Below are 22975 nucleotides of genomic sequence, written 5' to 3' on the forward strand. Positions count from 1 at the left end.
AGATATGGTGTGTGTGTGTATATATATATATATATATATAAATAATATAAATAAAATAAAGGAAGCAAAGTTTGGGCACCAGAGGAGGAAAAGAAAGAAAGAAAGAAGGAAAGCAAAAGGGAAAACTGGGCAAGATAATAGGTATGAGAGAGGGGAGAAAATTGGTTCCTCAGCCCATGTAATCTTATTGCTGTCTTATTGCTTGCAACAGTCAACGTGATCAGCATTTCAGATGCTCCCTGTTTGGACCTCCAACTTAAATCATTACTGTTCAGAATAGGTTTGGAAAAATAATTAAAATTACAATATTATCAATCCAGAGATAATGTAATAAATAAATCTATTATTTGTTCTAAACTAGGGTGTGTGTAAAGTGCTGCTGTGTCCGGCTGCACACTTCAAGCATTCACTGATGGTACAGGCAGTGACGTGAGCCTTGTGTGTGTGCCTGAGATATCAGATGGTTGTGTTTTTAAAGGGCTTTGTGATCGGGACCGAAAGGTCCAGGGGCGGCTCTAGCTTTTTTGCCGCCCCAAGCACGGCAGGCAGGCAGGCAGGCAGGCCTGCGGGAGGTCCCCGGTCCCGCGGATTCGGCGTACCCTGCCTTACGGGACCGGCGGACTCCCGCCGAAGGCCGCCCTCGCAGGAACCGGTGTAACATCATCATTAGACTCACAGCGAGTCTGAAAGGTACCATCCGTCCATTCCCTGAAGTAGGGAGGTTCCTGTCCTCTCCAGAGAGCCTTCTGATTGGTCAGACCACAACACAGAGCCAGGGTTACCGCCCACGGCAAGGCCCCAGGCCGGAAGTGGAGCAGCAGAGTGGACTACGTTTCCCAGAATGCCGCGGGGCGGGAGCAAGCAGAAGGTTGGGCTGAGACCCGCTGCTGGAAGACATTACAAAAGGGCCTGATCCCTGGGCAAAGGTAGGTGCCCATGTAGTGTGTGTGACAAACTGCGCGCTCTCAATTTGCTCCGGGGGCTGCGCGGTGGGGGGAAGAGGAGCAGGACCAGCTGCCACTGCCTTGGCTACCGTGTTTGCTCTTAACAGCTGGGGAAAAGGGCGACTATTTATTGTGGGCCTTTTCAACTGCCAGGTTGTGCCTAGTGCTGGGGGTGAGCTCCGAGGGGTAGTGGGGGGACGCGTTTCGGGGCGAGCTCCGAGGGGCAGTGCGGGGCGGTGGGTGAGCTCCGAGGGGTAGTGGGGGGCGCGTTTCGGGGCGAGCTCCGAGGGGCAGTGCGGGGCGGTGGGTGAGCTCCGAGGGGTAGCGGGGGGCGCGTTTCGGGGCGAGCTCCGAGGGGCAGTGCGGGGCGGTGGGTGAGCTCCGAGGGGTGGGGAGAGGGCAGACGAGCTCGGGGGGGGGCGCGTTTCGGGGCGAGCTCCGGGGGGTAGCGGGGGGCGCGTTTCGGGGCGGTGGGCAGTGGACAGGTGGGCGGTCACAGGGAGTTGCGGTGGGGAGGGGGCAATGGGCAGTGTGGGGTTATGGAAGGGGGAGGGGTGGTGGGAATGAGGGGCTGAGATGTGGGGGGAGTGTTGGACCCTTTGCCCCAGTCAGTCTCTCCCGAGCGGGGCTGCTCCTGCCGTGGGTGTCGGCACTGGAGCAAGCGGAGCAGTCGCCCATTCGGCTCCCCCTGTCTCTGGTCAGTTGGATGCAGGCGCCTCGGGGAGGGGAAGCTGCTGCTGCTGCTGCACGGTTCCAGCTGACACCTCTCGAGCCCGGTTGTGGCTGAGGAGAAAGAGGGGGGCATGGCGGAGACCGGCTCGGTGCATGAGACCAGGTTTGAGGCGGCCGTGAAGGTGATTCAGAGCTTGCCCAAAAATGGTAAGTGAGCGGGGCTAGAAAGCTTGTGTCAGTGCAAGTATAGGAACGTGCTACCGGTAACACATTCCTACGAGGAGCAGTATCCTTCACTACACCGGCCGGAGGAGAGGAAACCTGCGGACCCGGACGCTCGCCTGTCCTTTTGCCGTCTGGAGCGCAGGTCGATTACAGCCTTGCCACTTTCCCAGGAGAGCAATCACTGGCTGTTCCCTCTCCCCGCCAGGACAAGATAAACCTGACCCCCTTCACTGCAGCTCTGCCAGGGCAGCCACATCCTCCCCACTGCCCCCTCTAGAGCTCTAAACGAGGGTACCTGGCAGGCAGCCGGAATGCAAGGGTGTCCCCAGCAGAGCTAGGGAATTACTGACAGATAATGAGGGGACTGTCTGAGTGACACCAGCCATTAAACATGGTGACAGAGCTGTCCCTTACACTGGCCGTCTAGGCCCAAAAGCTTATTCATAACTTATTTGTTCAGCCACTTAAAGACATGGCATCATCTACAATTTTCTGATATTTGTGATTAGTGATTCAATAAATACTGTACTGTAAGGGTTTACAGGGGCCCAGCAGATCAAGTTTTAAAATTTGCTTTTAATATTTTTTCCTGATCAGTTCAAAATTTGTTTAATTATTCCTGATGCCATGGAACGAATTTCTTTGTCCCTCTAGAGCATGTTAAGCATGCATTTTGTTTGTGTAGGAGGTGGTTTGTTGATGTAAACAATGTAGCTTTTACTATCCTACTCATTCCCATCCCACCTTTGTTGCAAAAGTAGGAGAAAGTACTTGCCTTCTTGAAACCCCTAATATGATTCTATGACTTCACAGCGATCATTGTGAATTTGTTAGTTTGAAGAGTAAAGAAAGTTATTAAATGTGCTTGAAGAATTTAAAAAATTGAGGACAAGACTTCTTCCCCCCCCCCCTAGAGTTTTTCTTTGTTGCTATTATCAAATAGACACTGATTATCTTACATTAACAGAGAAGCCAAAAACTCACCACATACTACTGGTTTAAACTATAATTGTTTTTGTGAGGACAAAAAATAAAGGATAATTATCAGCTTTTAAAAAAAAAAAAAAAAAACTTGAATAGATTTCAACTTAAAAGTTGTTTCAGGAGAAATGCCTGAGCGTGAATTCCCTCTGCCAAATAATCAGATTTTCCTGTCTGTACAAGTGTTTTCTGTTTTTGAGAAAACAGTGACTGTACAGAAAGTGTTGTCAAATGCCTAAAGTAAACAAACTGAAGAAATAGTGAAACATTTTGATCTCAGATCTGTCAATTATGTTATTTGTTCTAAGTAAAAATAGTTTTTCAAAATCCAGACAAATGTGGTGAAGTTGATTGTGTCCCTTTAAAGTGGTCAAGGTGACTTATTTTAGAGCAGACCCTGTGTCTGAACGTGGAGCTTAAAGTCCAATGTCATTGATCATGCAGCCCCTTAAACTAGGTCTGAAATTTTCCCTCAATCAGTAAATATTCACTCTGGGCCTAATCCAAAAATGTATTAATCACATCATTTCCATTGACTCCAGGGGGAATTGTGCCTTTGAGGATCTGACCCTTTATCATACTGTGAGTTATAAGAAGTGCAGGTTAATTTCCCACAGAAATATTAACAATGCATAAAATAGACTAAATGGCTTTAATGTCACTTTCCACTGATTTTAAAATATGTTTTCACTAGGTTCATTCCAGCCAACGAATGAAATGATGCTCAAGTTCTATAGCTTTTATAAGCAAGCAACCCAAGGACCCTGTAACAGTCCAAGACCTGGATTCTGGGATCCTATTGGTAGATATAAATGGTAATTGTGTATGAGAGATTGTTTGTTTGGTTATTTGTACTGAAACTTTGTCTAAAAGCATCTTCTCTCTTTTTAAAGACTTCAGTTAACAAAACGTGTGTGTGTGTGTGTGTGTGTGTGTGTTTCAAAAAGTCCCTTCCCTTGATAATGAAATTGGTATGTATATTTTGGATTTTCCCCGTGTGTTCCAGCCTTTACATTTAAATGATGTATGGTATCTCAGAAATAGGGGAGAGGACATTCCCTTTGTTTCTAAAATTGAGGAGGAGGATGCTTACTGCAGAGGTACTACAATGAGATCTGTCCATTTCCTCCTCTCCCCAGAATTTAGGGGAGCTCAAATCAGTTTGCAGCCATAGGGGGGCAGTGCTTTTAGGGCTGTGGCAACAAGTTCCTTCCCTCTGTTTGCCTGTCCTGAGATGGTTCCATTACAGAACAGACAATCTGGGCTCTTACTACAAGTTGGATGGAGAATTTAATAGTAGGAAAGACAGGATCAAATGAACTAAGTACAGGACTGAGAGTAAGGGAATCTTGTGTTCTAATCCCAGTTCTGACATAGATTCCTCTGTGGCTTTAGTCAGATCACTCTATGTTTGCAGTACCTTACAGTTTTCCAGTGTGTAAAATAAAGATACTTCTACTTGCTTAGTTCACAGGCTATCATGATGATTAATGTTGGTAAAGCGCTTTACAAATCCTAAAGTTAATCAGTGTGCACATCCAGCTTTTCGGCATTTGGGGAGAGGGAAACTGTGGTACCCAGACCTACGTTGATACAATCATCCCTTGAAAGGCTTTTTTAAAAAACATTGGCAACTATATATGGACCCCAGCTCAAACATCTGAGGTCCACTTCTACAGCAAAAGGCCTAAAAATCAACCACTCCCTGGCTTGCTTTTTATTTAAAGTTAGTTAAAATTGAAATGCCTCTGAATAACTTTTGCTGACCCTCCCTGTGTACAGTGACGTGTATGCACCCCCTCACCCCCCAAAATGCTAAGGCCAGCTCTGCATATGATGGGATTTCTCTTCCTCCAGTATCTCAGGGATCCTTGGAGGTAGGAGATTCCTCCCTGTCCTCGGCTGTAATAATTGGATCTACAAATTTACTCTAATTATGAGCTTAAGTGCATAAAATGTCACTAACATATAACAACTGTTGACAGGGAAAAGTTATGAAAGGGAGCTAGCCAGCCAGACTGAATTAGTCCAAGCAACAAGGCATACTGATACAGCTGAAGGATTGTGTTAAGATCATGCTGGATAAATAAGAAAAATGTAAAACCAGAAATCAGTGAACCAAAACTGATGTGTCAAAAATTAGGCCTCTGGTGGTGGACAAAATAATTTTCACCCATCACTCCTATTTTGGGTCCTTAAGGAAAGAGACTTTAGGTAAAAAAATTGGCTACTGGAATGAGCTTCACCATCCTCACAGCCACTCCCACCATCTCCTGTGACTCTGGGCCTCCATTATCCTGATCTTGAGAGAGATCCTGATCAGGCCAGAGAGGGGGACCCAGATGACATCACCACTGGCTCCTGCTGGGATGAACACCACCTGGGATAAAATGAGATTGGATTTTAACTACAACAGCGCCAATCCATCTCAACTAACTTCTTTTCTTTTCCCCCAAAAGACAGTTATTACCATCTCTGATCTACTATCTAAGACTGTCAAACAAGGATTTTTTTTTTTTTTTTTTCCTTCTAAAAACTTTCTCCAGCTAAAGGGAAAAAGAAAAATGGATGTTGTTAAAATAAAAGTCTTATTCAATATGTTACATTTCAAACATTTTTACTGTTTTTCCTTCTCTTCTTTATCTTTCTTTTAAACTTTTATTAATTTTTAATAGTGTGTTTGCCACAGTACTAAGCAGACTAAAGTCTCTGTAAACCAATCTTATTCAGCACTGTTTAACGTTAAACAGTAACTAAATTAAACTAATTAGGTTAGCCCATCTGTTCCATTTCAATTTAATAAAACACTCCGCAAACCTCTTCCCATCCCCCCAGGGAAGGCTTGCATGGAAATTGACATTGGAATCTCAGAGTTTCCTGGTACACCTGTGTTTTTTATGAATGGATAATGTATATTGTGTCAGAGATAAGTAAGCGATTTTATTTTTAGGCTGCTACTTTCCTGTTGGAATAAGGCTTAATAGAAAAGATTAAATAGACCTGTACATAATTCTGGTTGTATTTATACATCAGCAGCAATATGTATATGGCTAATATAAAAAATACCTTTTTGAAGGTCCCATAACTTTTAAAAAATGATCTTGTCCAATGCCAAGCAGTTGGTCAGTGTTAGAATCTGAAATAGAACTTTTCTCCTGCCTCACAGTCCAGTCCCCTATCCACTGGATCATGCTGTCTCTCTGTAGATGCCCAATTACCTGATTATGCTCCCAAATCAGCAAGTTATTATTTTTTTTTACACACAAAATTGCAGACACAATAAGAAAGACTTTACTTAACGCTGGACTGAAAAATGTAGGCAGACAATGAGTGTTCTGAAGATGTCTGTGGTTTTCATTCCTAGGGATGCTTGGAGTGCTTTGGGAGATATGCCCAAAGAAGAAGCCATGATAGCATATGTTGAAGAAATGAAAAAGGTAAGAGTAATTCAAATCTATCTATCTTCTAAAGTATCTTTATTTCTAGAACATTAGAAAAATAAGGAAAATATTTCACTAACTGCTAGCAAAGCTCCAGATTGGATTTCATTCCTGTTGTGAGTTTGCTGAATTAACTTAACCCTAAACTGTCTGATGGTGATAGTTTTGAAGTTTAAGAGCTCTAGGGAACCTATTGACATAACGTTTTAAATGACAGGCCCAAATACAATGCAGCTCTGGCAAGTGAACTGTAGTGAAACACTGGAACTGAAACTGCAGGAGATTCAAACAAACTAGGGAAGGCGAGAGAGAGATCCCAAAGGAAAAAAGCTGAATTTGCAGTCAATTTTGCATCTGAATTCTAGTTTGAGATCTGGTGGGACCCTTACATGGAAGAGTCTTAAAGTACCGTATATACTCGTTCATAAGCTGAATATTTTTGGTAAAAAAGTGACTCATCAAAGAGCGGGGGTTGGCTTATTAATGGGTCTACACCAAAATTTGATGGTTTTAAACTCTATGGAATCACTGAATTGAATATCTAATACATTGTCGTTTTGTTTACTTGGAGTGTCTGCAGGCATAGAGCCCCTCAGCTCTCAGTGGCCGCAGTTCATCGTTCCCAGCCAATGTGCCACTTCCCGCAGCTCCCATTGGCTGGGAATGGCAAACCGCGGCCACTGGGAGCTGAGGGCCTCTGTGCCTGTGAACGGTCCAGGTAAACAAAACGTCCCGACCTGCTGGGTCCTGACCCACCAGCTGCTTACCCTGATGGGCCAGGAGCCAAAGTTTGCCAACCCCTGAAATATAGGGTTGGCTTATGAAAGGGTCATACAGTTTTTTGCTATTTTTACCCAACCATCTTGGGGGTTCAGCTTATAAACGAACAGGCTAACGAATGAGTTAATTAACAAAATGGGCCGAACCAAAACTCTGGATCTGAACATCTTTGAACTTTGGAGGCCATTGAGTTAGAACCTAGATTTGAAACTGCCTCTATTTATAGTCTATAGGAGTCTGATTTAGATCCAAACAAATGTTTCTGGTCTAGTGTTGGGAATAGAGATTTTAAATTTTTTTATAATTGTTCCTAGTTATCTTAATGAGCATAATATAAATTCTTAAAGTAGCTGGACAAATTCAGAGTTAAGACTGCCACTCTGTCCTTAACTCATCCTGTCTTTTGACTGCAGCCCTTTTAGGAGGTCTCTGAAACAGTGAACGATCTTACATACTTTGAGCTGCGGTATGGACAAGTATGTAATTTAACGTAACTATAGCCAGGTTGGTATTCAGGACAGAGCGTGCAGTTTTCATTCAGACTATGCTAGCTTTTTTTCTAAGTCAGGCTATTAATCTCCTTTAAAGCTTTTTTTTATAACATTTTATTTCTGTTCTACCAACCACCATGTTATTCTTGCTCTTTAATGACTACTGTTTTTTTTTTTTTTTTTTTTTTTAAGGATAGTGGGCCAATTCTGTAGTCTTCACTCAAGCAAAACTCTCATTGATTTTAATGGGCGTTTTAATTGAGTGAGTAATGCAGAATTTGGCCATTCATTACTTCATAATATTAACTGTCAAAAGACCCACTGAAATAACTAATAGAAGTAGCCTGTTCTCTTCAAAATAACTATCAACAAAGAGTACTGTAAATAGTAAAATTAAATGAAAGTACTGCCCTCTGAAGGTTATCATAAGATAAACTGATAGCAAACAATCTCTTAGGGTAAAATCCGCTCTATCCACATAAAGCCCAAGAATTCTGGCCAGGCATGCTGCTGGGGGCGGGGGTTTGCAGGGCTATAGCCACCTCAAAATTTGCCAGTCTCCATTTCTTTGGGAAGCTGATTCATGGGTGGCAGGGTGCTGGGGGAGCTCACCTGCTGCTAGAGATGGCTGTGGCCAAGTGGGAGTCTGCTGAACTGGGGTGGGGGGACAAGGAGCCTATCAGTGCTGGTTCCTTTGGGTCAGGAATGGGAGCTGTGGCTGCTGCTGAACAAGCATTCATGCTCCTGGGTGCTCGGCTTAAAGAGACAGCACGCTGACACACTCACTCTGGCACACTCACAGTTTCACACACTCTCCCTATGTCTCTCTCACCGCCTCCCACTCTCCCGCCTCCTCATGCTCTCTCACTTGTAATATTATTGTTGTTGTTTGTAATCTCTTGGTACTTCCTACTGAAATATATATTCTCTGTAATTTTATTCTTTTCAAAGTTAAATTTTATTTTTTGAGTAGTAATTTCTAAAATGCCTAACCCTGTCCTGGCTGGAGCAATGATCATTATTACTTTTATTGCCATATTGTGCTTTGTCATTCATTATTTAAAGTGGTACAGTCCAATAATAACATCCTTCTAGAATGTAAATGTAGTTTGTACTCACCTTAGCAATGCCAATTTAAAAAAGAAAAAAATTATCTAAACACATAACTTTAGACACTGTATAGTAACTTAAAATTTGTACTAAAATAAATGTGGTTACAAGTCTGACACTAATAGTAATGATGGAGTTAAATGTTAGAGAGTCACATACACGATTGTGATTGGCAAACATAAATGCCAAAATAAGTAGAAAAATAAATTCCCTTCTTAATAAAAGAAACTTTAATCATGTATGTGAAAATTAAAATAGTTTTTAGTGGAGTGAAAAACAGTTGACTAAACTAGAGGCGATAATGGCAGTAATACAGTGTCTGTTAGAGAAAGGAATCAGATTTTATTTATTTTTATTTAGCTCTACTAAAGATAGTGTAAAAAGTATCAAACTTGTCTTTCTGATATCTGTGTTAAGGCTCCAAAACGGATACCTCAAGGCTTACAATTGGGAATATTTTACTGTATTATTTCCTGATTGTTCTAAATTTACATATAAACTTAAAATATGGCTTTAATTGGTGTTCGTGTATATTTTTTTCTTTCTTTATATAGGAATTAGATACGGTGCTCTTGTCAGCTAATTTCTAAGTTATTATCTGCAAAAACCCTAGACTTTTCAGGTGCCTTACTAGCCTCTGGAATCACAGTTAAAGTAGACATGAGCAGCAGGTATAATGGGGGTTGGGGGAGTGAGGAGGGATGTGGGGGTGGGAGGGGAAAGGGCAGCGGGGGTCTTGCGGGGGAAGGGGAGCGGGCTTTGAGGGAGGGGTGGGGACCTATGGTGGAGTGTGAGTGGGGGCCACGGCAGAAGAGGCAGGACAGGGAGTTAGCCTCCCCCAGGGGAAGCTTCATCGCCGCCCATGCAACAGACTAAACACCCATCCTCCTTCCTGCCCAATGCCTCCTCCAGTTGCTGCTAAGGATGGAAGACAGAGCCGAAGTAGGGTTGCCAGGCATCCTTTTCGGCTGGGCGATCCAGTCGAAAACTGGGACCCTGGTGGCTCTGGTCAGCACCACTGACTGGGCTGTTTAAAAGTCCAGTCGATGGTGAGGCAGGGCTAAGGCGTGGCTCCCAGAAGCGGCCGGCATGTCCCTACAGTCCCCAGGTGCAGGGGTGGGCAAGAAGGCTCCGCACACTGCCCCTGCCCTGAGCGCTGGCTCTACAGCTCCCATTGGCCGGGAATTGCAACCAATGAGAACTGCGGGCGAGGGCAGCGCATGGAGCCTCCTTGGCTTCCCCTGCACCTAGGGGCCGCAGGGACATGCTGGCCGCTTCCGGGAGCCACCTGCGGTAAGTGCTACCCAGAGCCCACACCACCTTCTGCACCCCAGCCCTGAGTCCCCTCTCTCACCCAAACTCTCTCCTAGAACCTGCACCCCCTCCCACACTCCAAAACCCTCAGCCCGGGGCCCCCTCTGCACTCCAAACCCCTCATCCCCGGCCTCAACCCAAAGCCCTGGCTGGAGCCCTCCCACACCCCAACACTCTGCCCCAGCCTGGTGAAAATGAGTGAGTGAGGGTGGGGAAGAGAGAGTGACAGAGGGAGGAAAGAGGGAGTGAGCAGGGGCGGGGCCTTAGGGGTGGGGCCTTGGGGCAGGGCAAGGGTGTTTGATTTTCTGCCATCAGAAAGTTAGCAACCCTAAGTCAAAGGTATCCCAGTAATGCCTCCTACAGTACCTGTGCTCATTTAACCCTCTCTAGCACTGAGGCCCCCTGCTCCAGAATGACTGCAGTGTGAGTTGTTGTATTATGGCTCTGAGTCTCCAAATCTTCCAAATATCCAACTTTGCTGTGTGCAAAAGGGTATTTTAAAAATAACAGTACATTCTCCAATTTAAAGTAATTAGCTATTAGTATTGTTTAACCAGTAATTCTTTTTCCAGAAGTTTGCATTTGTTGGTGATGGTGGTTATTTGTTTATTTATTTATTGGCTTAGTTTTGTTTCCTATTGACTTTCTGTGAATAAATGTTGCACCAGTGAGCTGCCATAGCTGAAGTTTAAAATGGATCTCTTATATATTTTTATTCTCCCTTTTGAGGATAACCTGATAAAACACACATGTATGTGTGCCCACAAGTCGTATAGGGCAGCCCACCCCACCCCCCCACTCCCACCCACCAGGAAGAGCCTTTGATTCTGGCTCTGTGCAGAAAGAGTATGGAGTGGCTGGGCAGATGAAATTCACCCACCTTACCCAAACACAAGATTAGTGATCGGGTTTACTTTGCAGCTTCCCTACTGCCAAGGCTGAAATAAGACTGAGACAAGAGCCACAGTCCTTCCACCCTAATAGTGCTCACCTGTATACATACATTTTCAAAAGGACTTTCACCACACAACTCCTATTCAAATTTATTGTGGCTAAAGCCCAGTATGATTCTGAGAACTGTCCAGATTATGTGGGTAGTTTTTGCGAGGTGTGTGGAGGAGCAGCAGTGACATTTATATTTAAGTTCAATGCAATTTTTTGAGTTGAAAGCACAGAATGTAGATGTAAATGCACTGCAAACCAAGGTAGGCTGTGACAAAGTTTTAATTTTCTACAGCTGTATAAAAGAAAAGGTGGTAAAAGGTGTCTGATCTCTCTTGCTAATTTCCAGCAGTGTATCTGAGCAGTTTACATGTTTTCCCCCTTCAGAATATAGAATAATTTGTTCTGTTTATGCTCAAAATGGATTGCTTTTCTGATAACTTGTGATTGGTTTGTAAAACTAGCTTTGATTGCTATTGTTGCCACCTGCCAGTCAGCCTGGAGTTGTGCATGTCAAGGGTTTGCCATGGCTGCTGTTTCCTGCTGATCTGTGTGGGGCTTTTGCTTGTAGATGGTTTGCTGTAGCTTCTTTTGCCACTACTTGCTACCTTGCCTATTGCCTTGTCTGAGGAGGGCTTACCATAGCTACTGCCGTTTTACAGGAAGAGGGTTTGCTGCCACTACTGCCTGCATCTTTTCTTGGAATTATTGCTGTGATGAGTTGGATCACAGAAACCCCCTGCCAACTGATGTGCCAAGACTACTTCTGCCCATGCTTTCCCTGCCAGCTTGGGACCCCAGCACCCTGTCTTGTTGAGCCAGACACGCCAGTCTGCTCCAACACAGACCCAGGGTCTGAATTACTTGCCCCAAAGCTGCAGACTTAACTGAAAGCAACTTACAGAAGTGTTCCTGTCTTTAACACTCAGATGTCCAACTCCCAATGGGGGTCCAAACCCCAAATAAATCTGTTTTACCCTGTATAAAGGTTATACAGGGTAAACTCGTAAATTGTTCACCTTCTATAACACTGATAGAGAGATATGCACAGCTGTTTGCCCCCCTGGTATATTAATACATACTCTGGGTTAATTAATAAGTAAAAAGTGATTTTATTAAATACAGAAAGTAGGATTTAAGTGGTTCCAAGTAGTAACAGACAGAACAAAGTGAATTACCAAGCAAAATAAAACACTCAAATCTAAGCCTAATACAGTAATACAACTGAGTACAGATAAAATCTCACCCTGAAAGATGTTTCAATAAGTCTTTTTCACAGACTGGATGCCTTCCTAGTCTGGGCACAATCTTTTTCCCTGATACAGCCCTTGTTCCAGCTCAGGTGGTAGCTAGGGGATTCCTCATGATGGCCCTCCTTTGTTCTGTTCCACCCACTTATATATCTTTTGCATAAGGTGGGAATCCTTTGTCCCTCTGGGTTTCCCCCCTTCTCAATGGAAAAGCACCAGGTTAAAGGTGGATTCCAGTTCAGGTGACATGATCACATGTCACTGTAAGACTTCATTACCCACTTGCCAGCACACATGTATACAGGAAGACTTACAGTTAAAACACACCCATCTGCAGTCAATTGTCTTGGTTAATGGGAGTCAAGATTCCAAACCACCATTAATGGCCCACACTTTGCATAATTACAATAGGCCCTGAGAGTTATATTTCATATTTCTAGTTTCAGATACAAGTGTGATACATTTATACAAATAGGATGATCACACTCAATAGATTATAAACTTTGTAATGATATCTTACAAGAGACCTTTTGCATGAAGCATATTCCAGTTCCATTAGCATATTTTCATAAAATCCTATAGAGTGCAATGTCACAATTGCTTAAAAGGGGGAATCAGCAAAAGCCACCCAAATGGATTAGAAAATTGAAAGTTAGTGCTAAGATTTGGCAGGCTTATTACTTTTAGTTGCCAGTTTCAGCATCATCTCTGTTCTGTCTAATGTCTGTTTGACTGCACACCTTGCTGTGATATGAATGCCTGTTCTGGTGCTAGGGTGTGTTGGATTAGTAAACTGAAAACCTGATCCAGCTCCTACTGACTTCAAGGGAGCAGGGTTGGACCCTAATTTTCAGTCTTGATCGTGTGATTTTTGGACTGTCCTTACTTTGATTCTGTCCCTCTGATTTGGGGGGCTTTTTGCTATGGACAGTGGCTTTACTTTTTTCTTTATATATGCAGTTCGTAAATTAGAAGGACACAATGGGCACCTCATTAACATGGTGCTTGCACCCAGTCAAAAGAGGATGGGATGTGTCAAATGAAAAGAACATTCTGTTTGGAAGGAGGACCCTCAGTTTCATTTTCTCCAAAGAAAAACTGATTAAAAAGCACATTGCACATGATCACACCCACCTGTCTCAAACTTCTGCCTGATTTAGTTTGAAATTGCTGAGATAATGAATGTTGGAATTTGTAATTGATATACTGATGGAGTCCCTTAACTATAATAAACAGTGCTTTAAAAATCCTGAAGTTGTTTTGCTTTTGGTTGAGATTATGGTCTATTATTTGGAGAATGGGGTTGCTATATAATGTTAAAATGCAGAGTTGCACAGGATGTTATAAAATTTATTTTGTTACATGTTATTGCTATATGAGTATTGCAGTGAACATCAGGAAATTTGGCACCAAGTAAAATAAAATGAATCATTAATATATTGTTTCACAAGACATTTTGTATTTTGGACTTGTACAGATTCTTGAGAGTATGCCAATGACGGAGAAAGTTGAAGAATTACTACAAGTGATAGGCCCATTCTATGAAATAGTAGAGGATAAAAAGAACAGAGGATCTGGCCTAACATCAGGTTTGAATAAATACCTCCTCCTTATTTTGTACTGCAAATAATAATAAAAAATTCAGACTCTCTTAACTAACTTACTTACTTTTCATTCTCAGTTTAATTTCTATAAATAGTTATTTAAAGCTAAATGTTGCATCTTTTTATTTCATTCCTTTACCATATGCCAGTCCGACTGGAGAAAGTTTCTAAATATTTAGAAGGTAGGAATGATAAATTCTGTGTAAATCCATCTGTTTCATTGTTTTATGTGCTGTAAATCCCTGCAACACTTGAGACTTCTGGGTTTGTCACCATTGATTTTTATTTAAAAATAAAAACACTACAGGAAGGTCCAATAGCATGTCTGGAATTTAACCAAATGTTTTCGGTGCTGGAGAGGAAAACTTCACTGCAGAGCCTCTGTTTGCTGTGAGAGAATTAAAAAGAATCAAGTTTCTGCCTCTCTATTTATAAGAACAGCCTTTTAAATTCTGTGCAGGCAAGCTGGGGGCTGTAGTTGGTAGTCTGTTTATTCTGTCATCCAGCTTGAGTAACTTTTTGCTCTCCTGCAAATTTTTAAATCATTATTTATACCTCAGTACAAGTATGCATGGGATTCCACAGACAAATAATAAAGGACCTGTAATTTCCTCTCCTGTACTTGCAGTCTGTATTGCTCAATGCTCGAGTTCAAGGGAGAAGGGACTAGTCTAACAGTCTGTGAATATCTGACAGGTGGCAAACCTAGTAATTTCAGTTATGTAAAAAGGCACTGTGGAAACTATTATTTTGCAACATTGTTGTAGTTCATAGTTGATTCTATGAAAATGTTTTGATAATTAGACTGTTGAAACATTACAGGTAAGCTTGTCTGTCTGCATCTTGGTTTAAGAGTTTAAAACCTGGCTAAAGTTTTAAGATAAAGTTGGATATATGTAGCCTATGTTTGGAATTTTTTTTAAAAAATCGATCTGTTCTACAGTTTAATTTTTATATATATATTTTTAAAATAACTTGGCAATCTGGTTTTAAGTGCTTTTTGCATTTTTACAACTCAAAAATGGCTTTAATTGCCAGGGTTTAAGCCAATCAGTTATATGTTCATAGTTTTTTCATATTTTAGAGAAAAAAATAATGGCTGAATTTTTAAATGGCCACTTTAAAAACAGGGTCACTTTTTTTCAACTAAAACTGCATATGCTTCAGGTCTGGTATTTAATGAGCTTGCCTGACAGCTGGATTGACAGGCAAGATTGTAACAGAGTATCTGCAGATTCAGGTCAGTGATCTGCATAATAAGGATTGACTCACTTGGAATCTATGGTACAGAGTGCCAAAAGCCACTTTTTAAAAAGTAGCTAAATCTAAACTAACAGAGAATCATAGAAACTAAAGACAAAAAAGACCAATTAGATCACCTGGACCAAAATACAATAGATCCTAAATTTGTTACTCCGACAAGTATATTTTGTTAACATCAGAAAACGTATCTTCATTTAAATAACATTATTGATGCAAACTAACCATATCAAGAAAATTCAAAATTGAAGTTCAAGTTTCAGCCTTATCTGGCTCTATCAATATTGTAACAGATGTGGTACATAGCATGCGCAAATCTGAAGCTCTGTAACATGGAATTACTTTAGTATAGGTTTAGATTCAGAATCTTAATAGTGAATTTCTTTTCAATTTTGTCACAAAATGATTACATTGGGGATGTGAAGAAATCCTTCCCTCACTCCCTCCCCAGTCCACTGAAGCAATTAATATTTTAGTAATAAGCTATGAATACCAATTAGTACTTACAATACTATTCTTTTAATAATCTGAGTCCAGTGTCTTAGCCTTTGGACCACTCTGCCTTCTTTGAGTCCCGTCTCCCCCCCCCCACACACACTCCATTTTTCCTCCATATTAATTTTTGTACTGTTCCACTTTGAGGGAAAACTCAGGAAGCTTGATAACAGCAAAGGTTTATTCCCCTCACTTTTTCAACAGGCTCACATTCTTTCTGTCTTTCCATCTCCTTCCACTTCTCCCATGCATCCTGGGAATTGTAGTTCCTGGACTCAAGGTTATAGGACCCACCTAGGAACAAAACTTACAAACACTATCTGGGGTAGCTATGTGCACCTGGGTAGCTACAACACACAGTCCCCTTTAAAATAATAATTGTAAAACGTTTAACAGTCACTTCCAAACCATCACTTAAGTCCAGTAACTAAGTCTTCCAATCTTTTCGGCAGTCTCCTTTGTCTAACACTTCTAATACCCAGAGAGGCAGGAATGAGACTAGGTGAGGGAGCAGTTCTTACTAGTATAGAGTGTCCATTGCTATCAGTGTCATTGATGTTCTCTGGTCCAAGGTGGAAATCATGATTCTCTTCTTCAGCAGCTAGCTGATGAGCTGTGGATAATCTTGAAATATTCCATTTCTTTCCATCTATGAATACAGCAGAATCTCCTCAGATTTCTGTTATCTGCAGATGACAGGAATATCTAGAGTACCATTTTTTGACTCTGCATGGGAGCGTCACACGAACAAAATGTTCAGTTTAAAACTTGTGAGGTTTAGCACCTTTCTTATGATCTCTATAATGTCTGTATTTCTCCTATTTATTCTTAACACATTCATGAATAGTTTCACCTGAAGGTTTGGTTGAAAAAGGAGACCGAATAAGCATTTGACAGATAGTAAGTCACGTATTGGCCTTACATCCTCTAACAGTTTGAAGGATGATACTCTTCACCCTTGTAGTGGTCCTGTAAGCAAACTGTGTTACACGTAAAGCTTTTTTTCCATGGTCTCATTTGCAAACTGGTAAATTACAGACTTTCTTTCACCAGTCTATTCATTCTCTCAACTACACCATTGACTCTTGGCTGGTATTAAAAAAAACCCTATTTAGTGCTTGAGATTATTGCTACTGAAGTAGTGTTGCATTTCAGCAGAGGTTAATTGCATTCTGTTGTCAATTATCAATTCCTTGGGAAATCCTTCTCGGCCAAAGACTGATCATATGAAGTTAACCACTATTTCAGCAGTAACCATTCCAGTGAATGTAACTTCCAGCTGCTTTGAATGATGGTCTACCATTATTATGGGAAACCTTTGCATAACAGGGTAATCTTCAGATGGTCCCATTATGTTGAGCCAGTTTCTCCCATGGACAGTTGGGCTAGTCAATTGGTGTGAGAGGGATGCTGGAGGTTTCTGTAACTTATCACTACTAACATAAGCCATACAATTCTTGATTATTTCCTCAAGCTGCTCATCCATCCCTGGCCACCAGAAGTCATGTTGCAGTTGTCTTTTGGTTGTACTCATTCCCAGGTTTCCTTCATGTGCCAGGAAAATCAATCATTCTTTCAGAAGTGTAGGCACAAAAGATGGTAAAGTCTCAATCTATTAATTTATAAGGGGCAGCTCATGTGATATGTTTCTACATGGTTGTAAGTGTTCTGATGTCATCCTCCTGTAAGGCCATCCATAGACTATGGAAGTCTTTAGATCATGAAGTGCCTTGTCTTCTCTCATGGCTGTTGCTTACTCTGAGACTGTGATCATTCCTTGAGATTTGTGCAACGACAATCCATTCATCTTTCTCTCTTGCATCCTCATAAGGTGTGGCTCAAGACCATACTCACAAGCATCTGTTGTGACAATCGTTTGCTTCTCAGAATCAAAGGGTCTTAGAGTTGGCCTGGTTGAAATTGCATGTTTGATCTTGTTAAAGCTGTTCTTGCACACTTCATCCCATTCAAACATAACGTCCTTTTTTAAGGAAATGATGCAAAGGAACTACTTTTTCATAGCAAATTGCTGTATAGACTTTGAATACACAATCCAAGACAGATCAAAGTTTGTCCTTATTGTTGGGCTCTGTTGTAGCACGGCTTTCGTGGGGTCTGGTTTTGGTTGTATGCCATTCTGAGAGATTGTATGTCCTAGTTATGTCACTGAGTTGGTATGGAATTGGCTTTTCTTCTTGCTGATAGTAAGTCCATGTCATTGAAGTTTTTCTATAACCTTGTTTAGGATGACATCTTATTTGGATTCATCTTTACCATACATTACAATATCATCTTGAAAGTAATGCCCCTTGTCTCTTCAGAGATCCAATGCATCATTCTCTGGAATACAGATGCTGCAGAGGCTAACCCAAATGGCATCTTTTTTGAATTGGAACAGACCTTCTGGAGTGATGAAAGATGTGTACTTGTGGGATTCTTCCATTAAGGGGATCTGGTGGTAAGCTAAGACTAAATCCAGAGTCATAAAGACTCTTGCCTCCTTTAAGTTGAGCAGCATTTCACCAAGGTTGGGCAGAGGATGACAATCCACAACAGTGCTGAAGTTTAGATCTATCAAATCCACAAATATGCAGATAGCACCGTTATGCTTCCTCATGAGAATGAAGAGAAACTCATTCTGATAAATCAACTAGTTCAATGATATCTGCTTTACATAGTTTTGGAATTTCCTCTTTGTTTGTCTCTGTGCAATTGGTATGTTTAGCACTTTATGCTACATAGGCATTGCATTGTTTGTCTGTTTGTTAGCGGGATCTTGTGCTTGAACTTTTTGGCAACATCTTTGGTATCGGTGAAAACTTCTGGAAAGTCAGATGATTTCTGGTTGTAACCTATCCTTAGTTTTGTAGGACAGGTTCTCTACTATTTGGATCTAATATCATCTGAAGATCCCTTTGATTCCATCCTAAAATAGAAACTCCCTTTTGGGGTACATAGATTTTTCCCTTGTGCGTTATGGCTTTTGGACTCAAGGATAGTTGTAAAATAGCCATAGATGTGGATGGGAGATCCACCATACCCTCTGGGGTATGTGTCTGGAGGATGCAGTTCGATATGGGAGCTGGCGCAAAGCACATGGTAGAGTTGGTTGGTAATTACAGTGTAAGGCAAACCAGAATCCACCAACATCATCATTACATGGCCATCAACTCAGTGTGGAGTGGTGTAATGATCTCCTGTCATATTCAAAACACCTTTGGGATTCAGTTTACCATAATCTTCAACTGTGAGAACTCTAGATACAACATTGTCAGCAGATTTTAGAAAAATGTCCTTTCTCTCTCCCCCCCCCCCCCCCTTGCATCCCGATTTCTTGGCAGAATACGCTTGAAAATCTGCCTCTGACCAGGGTCACCACACCTGTAGCATCGGTAGCAATGTGGTGTGTGAGAGGGCAATAGGCACTAAGAGTTACAGACTAAGAAGCTTTCCGTGCTGTCATCTTGGACTGCATTAACCTCTGCAGGCTGGAAGACATTTGGTGTGATGGAAAGTGATTTAGCACAATGTATGGTGCTCTTCGCTTGCCAGGCAGTTTCTGTGGTTTTCTCCAAACAAGGCCTTTTATCATGAGGAGTTGTTCATGAATCTTGGAACTGTTCATCTTAATGACAATTTGGTCTCTGATTATTTCATCTGTAAAACTGGCAAATGTACAGGTTGCATTCAGCTCATGTAATGCAGTTACATAGTGGTTGATGGGCTCGTGAAACATCTGTATGCAGGAGTAGAACTTGAACTGTTCAACAATTTAGTAGAAGATCAAAATGATCATCCAGGGCTCAGAGAGCAGCATCATATGGAGTCACATCTTGCAGTATGTCAGTAAGAGGAGGGAGATGCTTGAGGATTCGTTGCCCATCAGGACCAAGGCAATAAAGCAGTAAGCTTTTCTGGTATGTAAGCAGAAGTTTCTATAGCAAGCATATAGTTGCTGAAGTAAGACTTCCATTGTTTCCATGGGAGCAGAGGATCTTTTGGGATGGGCATAAAGAATGGTGGAGGCAAAACTTGCGTGATGGTAATAAGTGTGGTGGAAGCAAATTGGAGACATCAAGTGAATTGAGCAAGAAACGTGGAGAAGAACCAGCTGGTAAGAAATGTTGGTCACAGAAATGGCTGACTGGACCTGTACTTGTTTTTTGTGCAGCTGGGGGTATTCAGAACTGCAGAGGAATGCTTTAGCTGTGAAAAATGAGGACTATGAAAAAATAGATACTGCCCCTTTAAATACAATAACTCCCCGCTTAACGTTATTTCGATCTTGCATCCCTGCTCAATTACAGAACATGCTCCATTTAAAGGTGTGCAATGCTTCGTTATAATGTTTGGCTGCCTGCTTTGTCCATAGCTGGCTGCCCCCTATCAGCTACCCTATGGCCTCCCTACAGTGCCTCCCGCCTGCTGGCAGACCCCGCAGATCAGCACCTTCCCCCTCCTCCCTCCGCCTCCTGCCTGCGGCAATCGGCTGGCTTGCCGCGTTAATGAGGGAGCGGGGAGGAGTGAGGACTCGGCGCGCAGGTTCCCCCTCCCTCTCCTGCCTTCTGAAAGCCACAAACCAGCTGATTGCCATGGGCGGGAGGGAGGGGGGGAGCCAATGTGCCGAGTCCTCGATCCTCCCCACTCCCTCCTGCCCCCTGAACATTGCAAGCCAGCTGACTGCCGCGGGCAGGAGGGAGGGAGGAGGAGCAAGGACGCAGCGCACCTCCCTCCCCTGCCTCCTACCCATGGCAATCAGCTGGCTTGCTGTGTTCAGGAGGGAGGGGAGCCTGCACGCCGTGTCCTCGCTCCTCCCTCCTGCCTCCTGAACACGGGCAAGCCAGCTGATTGCTGCGGGCAGGAGGCAGGGGAGAGGAGTGAGGACGCAGCGTGGGTAGTAAAGGAGGAGGGGAGGGCAAGAAGAGGCGGGTTAAGGGTGGGGGCTTGGAGGAAGGGGTGGCATGGGTGGGCCGAGGGTTGAGCCCCTGCCCCTGGTGCTTGCAGAGTAGGGGAAGCTGCTGCTGCGCAATGTGCTTCTCTTTGCTTACAGCACCTTCAGCCTCCTTGCCTGCCTTGTTGCCCCCGCCTTACCCCACACAGGCACAGCCCACTGGCACTGGAGACATCTCCCAACTATAGTACTGTACTGTATGGCAAAAAAAAATCCCCCTGGAACCTAACCCTATTTACATTCATTCTTATGGGGAAATTGGATTCACTTAACATCATTTCACTTAGTTGCATTTTTCAAGAACATAACTACAATGTTAAGTGAGGAGTTACTGTATGTCTTTTCAGCAAGTTGCAGTTGCAGACAGCAGCAGGCTACAGGCCAGTGGAGTTTCATTGAGAGCAGCAATAGTATGTCAGAGCAGCAGGGAATCATGAGGCACTTAGATAAATCAGAGTTCTGTTTATCTGTGGGTCTTCTATGCTCATCGCCAGTTTTTTTTGAACCTGAACCTCTTTAAGGAAAACTCAGGAAGCTTGATACATAATTGGTTAAACAACTGCAAACAAAGAGTAACTATTAATGAAATGATGTCAGATTAGAGGGAGGTTTCAAGTGGGGTTCCACAGGGATCTGTTCTGGGCTCAGTGCTGTTTTAACATCTTTATTAATGACCTGAATGTAGGAATACAGAGCATACTGATCAAATTTGCAGATAACACAAAGCTAAGGGGGGTTTGCCAACACTTTGAAGGATAGAGCTAAAATTCACAGGGAACTTGATAAATTGGAGAACAGGGCTATAGTCAACAAAATGAAATTCAATAAAGACAGATATAAGTTCTACACTCCGGGAAGAAAAAACAAATGCACAACTACAAAATGGTTTGGCAGCAGCACTGCTGAGAAGGATCTGGGAATTGTGGTAGATCACAACCTCAACATGAATCAGCAATGCTGTTGCAAAAAAAGCAATTTTAGGCATTAACAAGGAATAGCGTGCAAGTCATGGGAGGCAATAGTACTGCTCTACTTGGCACTGGTTAGGCCTCAACTGGAGTACTGTGTCCAGTTTTGGTTACCATTGTATAGAAAGGATGTGGAGAAACTGGAAAGGAGCCAGAGGCTAGTGACAAAAATGATCAAAGGGATGGAATGCCAGCCATATGAGTAAAGGCTGAAGGAACTGGGTATCTTTTGTTTGAAAAAGAGGAGATTGAGGGGGGACACGATAGCATTCTTCAAATACTTGAAATGCTGCCATAAAAAAAGATGGCGGGGGGGGGGAGGAGGAAGTTGTTCTCTCTTGCCACAGAGGGCAGGACAAGAGGTAATGGGTTCAAACTACAGCATCACAGTTTTAGATTAAATCTCAGGAAAAACTTCCTAACTGTAAGAACAGAAGGACAGTGGAACAGACTGCCTAAGAAGGTTGTGGAAGCTCCTTTGCTGGAGGCTTTCAAAAGGAAGCTGGATAGCCATCGATCTTCAATGGTTTAGACTCAACAAATCCAGCATCTTGGTCTTCTAGTCTAACTCCCTGCCCTTGCGGTCCCTTCTAACCCTATGGTTCTATGATAACAGCAAAGGTAAGGTTTATTCCCCTCACTCTTTCACAGAGCTCACACTGTTCCTTTCTTCTCCTCTTTCTCCTCTTGTTCCTCCCTGTCCCCAGTGCTTCCTGGGAATTGTAGTTCCTGGACTCAAAGCTACAGGAACTACCTAGAAATAAACGTAGAAATACAAACTGGGGTAGCTATCTTCACTTAGCTAGATACAACATTTAATCTCAGTACTAAGGCAGTTATCTTTGCCTAAAAACTGGACATGTCTCCCTTAAAGGCACATCAATGTAACTCTTGAATTAGTGAAAGATTGCAGCAGAATCATGGTCCACCTTGGCTTGCCAAGGTGTTTCCTATAGCTCATTGATGGCCTCGATTTACTGCAGAATTTAAGCTTTTGACTTTTTTTTCCCATTGAAGTTTCTGCTCCTTGTGCTTGCAAAGGAAACCTTCCAAATGTGGACTGCTGCAGTACTGTCTTCCTGAGTGTACAGAGGATTCTGAACTGTGTGAACTCCCTCATCTCATCTAACTGAAGAGTTAACTCTGAAGTCTGAAACTGGCTATTTCTGTTTAAATGACCAGTAGTAATAGTCCATTTATCTAATATGTTTAGACAGCACAGAAGACAGCCTATTAGGTTTGTGGAATACAATCCACAGCCTTGGGCTAGTACCCTTTACCTCTGGAGAAGTGGAATACCAGCCAGCGTGGGTGGTGGGAGGAAAGTAGACAACCAGACTCTCTACCTGAAAGGCAGATAGTCTGATCAGATCAAGGAGTCTTAGCAACATTTATCCTGGGAAGTTTGTTTATGTTGAAGGCTCATTCTGCCGCTAACTCAGCAGGGCTCTGAGTATTCCTTCCTCTGCGAGTATTAAGTCACTTCTTGACTATCAACAGTTCACCAAAATATTTTCAGTTATATAAAAATGCTAAACTTCAAAGAAG

At 42.6% G+C, this 22975-nt stretch overlaps 1 protein-coding gene across 5 annotated transcripts in view; it reads left to right on the top strand.

Annotated features, from left to right (window-relative positions):
• Nucleotides 1-784: 784 nt before the first annotated feature.
• The window catches only part of ACBD5 (acyl-CoA binding domain containing 5), a 45468-nt gene continuing 23277 nt past the window's right edge, over nt 785-22975 (top strand). The window contains exons 1-6 of one of the 5 annotated variants that reach the window (XM_054020766.1): nt 785-926; nt 1647-1823; nt 3517-3637; nt 6187-6259; nt 13627-13738; nt 13903-13935. In XM_054020766.1, the coding sequence (XP_053876741.1) occupies nt 1748-1823; nt 3517-3637; nt 6187-6259; nt 13627-13738; nt 13903-13935 (415 nt within the window). In that variant the 5' untranslated portion in view covers nt 785-926; nt 1647-1747. Of the gene's footprint in view, nt 927-965; nt 1117-1646; nt 1824-3516; nt 3638-6186; nt 6260-13626; nt 13739-13902; nt 13936-22975 lie in introns of those variants that run through there. The other 4 variants (XM_054020761.1, XM_054020762.1, XM_054020763.1 and 1 more) reach the window with 4 other exon arrangements.

Source organism: Malaclemys terrapin, chromosome 2 (assembly GCF_027887155.1).
Source record: "Malaclemys terrapin pileata isolate rMalTer1 chromosome 2, rMalTer1.hap1, whole genome shotgun sequence".
NCBI classification, from domain to species: domain Eukaryota; kingdom Metazoa; phylum Chordata; order Testudines; family Emydidae; genus Malaclemys; species Malaclemys terrapin.